General features: G+C 42.0%; 1 protein-coding gene across 1 annotated transcript; it reads right to left on the reverse strand.

Annotated features, from left to right (window-relative positions):
• Positions 1-775: 775 nt before the first annotated feature.
• Positions 776-1201, reverse strand: LOC118027035 (40S ribosomal protein S23-like). The gene is given in 1 exon segment (XM_035030159.1): positions 776-1201. A coding segment is annotated over 1 exon segment (288 nt). The 5' UTR covers positions 1064-1201.
• Between the last annotated feature and the right edge of the window lie 1131 nt (positions 1202-2332).

Below are 2332 nucleotides of genomic sequence, written 5' to 3' on the forward strand. Positions count from 1 at the left end.
ATAATTTAGAATGTTGCCAGGTAGAATTTCTTTAAAATTTCAACATTTGCTTTGAGACCACCTTAAATGAACTAGGCTGCTGGAGTCAGTCTGTCTGGAGTTGAGCCCTAGACCGTATTCCAAGGGCACATGAGAACTTCAGTTTTCTGATCTATTAAATGAGGATTATAGCAGTCAACATTTATTGAATGTTTTTGTATGCCAGACACACTTCTAAGCATGGGCACATTAACTTACGTAATCAGTAAATAACCTCAGGACATATTATTAGAATCTGTTTGCAGATGACAAAACTGGGTCTCTAAGAGATTAAAAGACTTGTGCACGATCATATATAGTTAGCTAGAGGTGAAGGTGGGGTTAGAGCCTGGGCAGTGTGACTCAAGATCTGAATGATAATAGCTAGCACCCTTGGACATACTCTATGCCAGGCACTGATCTAAGAACCCCATATTCCCTGGGATAGGAACTACCTTTATCCATTTTACTGATTAGAAAACTGAGCACAGAGAGGTTAAGTATCTTGATCAAGCTGTCATGGCCATTAAGTATGGAGCCAGGTCCACCCAGTCTGGCTTCAGTTTGTGCTCTCAATCTCCATGCTATACTGTCCCCACTCCTAACTGAGATGTTTTAGCTCTTACTCTGACAACTGTGTGCCAAAACTTTAATGTTCTGCTCACTGTTATTTCCTTGGGTATTTTATTTTATTTTTTATTTTTTATTCTTTTGGGCATACGAAAATTTATTATTGTCACTTGTTCACCATCCAAACTTATGCTCTTGGGCCTTCCTTCTTGCCTTCGTATAAGGCCAAAAGAGAGACACTGGCTATTTTGACAACCTTAAGGTGAACTCCAGGAAGGTCACTGACAGCATGACCTTTGTGACCAAATCCGGTGACCAGAACTTCATCATTTTCCTCAATAAAATTCAAACAACCATCATTGGGTACGAAGGCTGTGCCCAAACGGGCTTTCTTGTACTGTTTATCATGCCACTTCTGATCTCATCAGTGGCTCCGGAGCTCCCTGGAAGTAGGAAGACCGCGACACTTGTCCATCCCTCCCAGCACCACCGGCCAGAGCAAAAAAGAGAAGCAGTGCAGGAAGGAGCCACCTATTTCCTTAAATATTTTTAAAACATGGCTTCTGTTCTGAATGCATTTTGCTTCTGCTAAGGGGTTAAGAGACAGGTTTCAGAATCGGAACGTAAGTTCAAAACCAATTCTCTTGGCTCTTCGACCACTAGTAAATTGTTTAACTGCGTTAAACCTCCATTCCCTCATTTGAATGGAGATAGCAATTTCTCCCCTGTAGGACTGCCTGGTGATTGAGTTGAGCAGCGAAAGGCAAAGCCTCCAAAACAGCACTTGCCCTCTAAGGCACTCTGCTTGCGCTACGTATTTCTATCACACTATTATTATCCTAATAATTTTAAGAAAGTGTACTTTCGTCTCTTGACTTGAAGTCATAAACAGGTGGTCATTACGTTTCTAAGTCCCTTTTCTTTTGTATGAGTGAATCTTGTTCTTTTTTCCTCCCATTTTCCAATAGTGTTAGTAGCAGCAGAAAGGGGGTTTTGTGGTGCAGCGTTAGGCTGATGCAGATACACGTTTCAGGGGGAATAATGCCTTATCGCTGTGGGTACAAGGGCAGCAGATTTGACAGAGTGACTAGGGGAAAAGGAGACTCAAGTGGAATTTTAAACCAATAAAAAGGGGAAGGGCAAGAGTAAAGAAACAGATTTCAAAACTGGTGTGAATGTAAGAGCAAACAGAATCAGAACAATGAGAACTGCCTTGACTTTTGCAAGCCAACTTTTGAAATGATAAAAAGATTGAATCTTAGAGTTTGAGAGGATCTGATAAGCCCAAGGGAGTCCAGCGCCCACTGCGGGAATCTCATCCACAGCCTCTCTGCTGCACGGCCCCCCCAGCCTGTCTTGTTGAAGAGAAGGGTCTCCCGTCTTTGTGACGCATCCTGAGGCAGTGCCGGGGGCTACAAGGTACTCTGTAGGTCTGAAGGAGATGCCCTTTCACAAAATCTACCCTTCTCAGAAAGATCACATAATTGTTCTTACTTCTTGAGAGTCCTTCAAATATTCAGAGACAATCCTTTCTTCAAATTAAACAACCTTTCTCTTAACTGATCACTCTGGGTTGCCAGTGTTTCCCTCAGAATGTAGAGCACAGAACAGACCTGATTAACAAGTACTTTTTCATGCAGATTGTTGTCAAACCAGATCTGTCCCCTACTGCCATGAAGATTTATTTTTAACCTAAAAGAAGATTTTATGAATACCTGAATGAGGATTTGAACCGAGACCCGTA

This window comes from Mirounga leonina, unplaced genomic scaffold (genome assembly GCF_011800145.1).
Source record: "Mirounga leonina isolate KUSES-001 unplaced genomic scaffold, KU_Mleo_1.0 Mir_357, whole genome shotgun sequence".
NCBI classification, from domain to species: Eukaryota; Metazoa; Chordata; class Mammalia; order Carnivora; family Phocidae; genus Mirounga; species Mirounga leonina.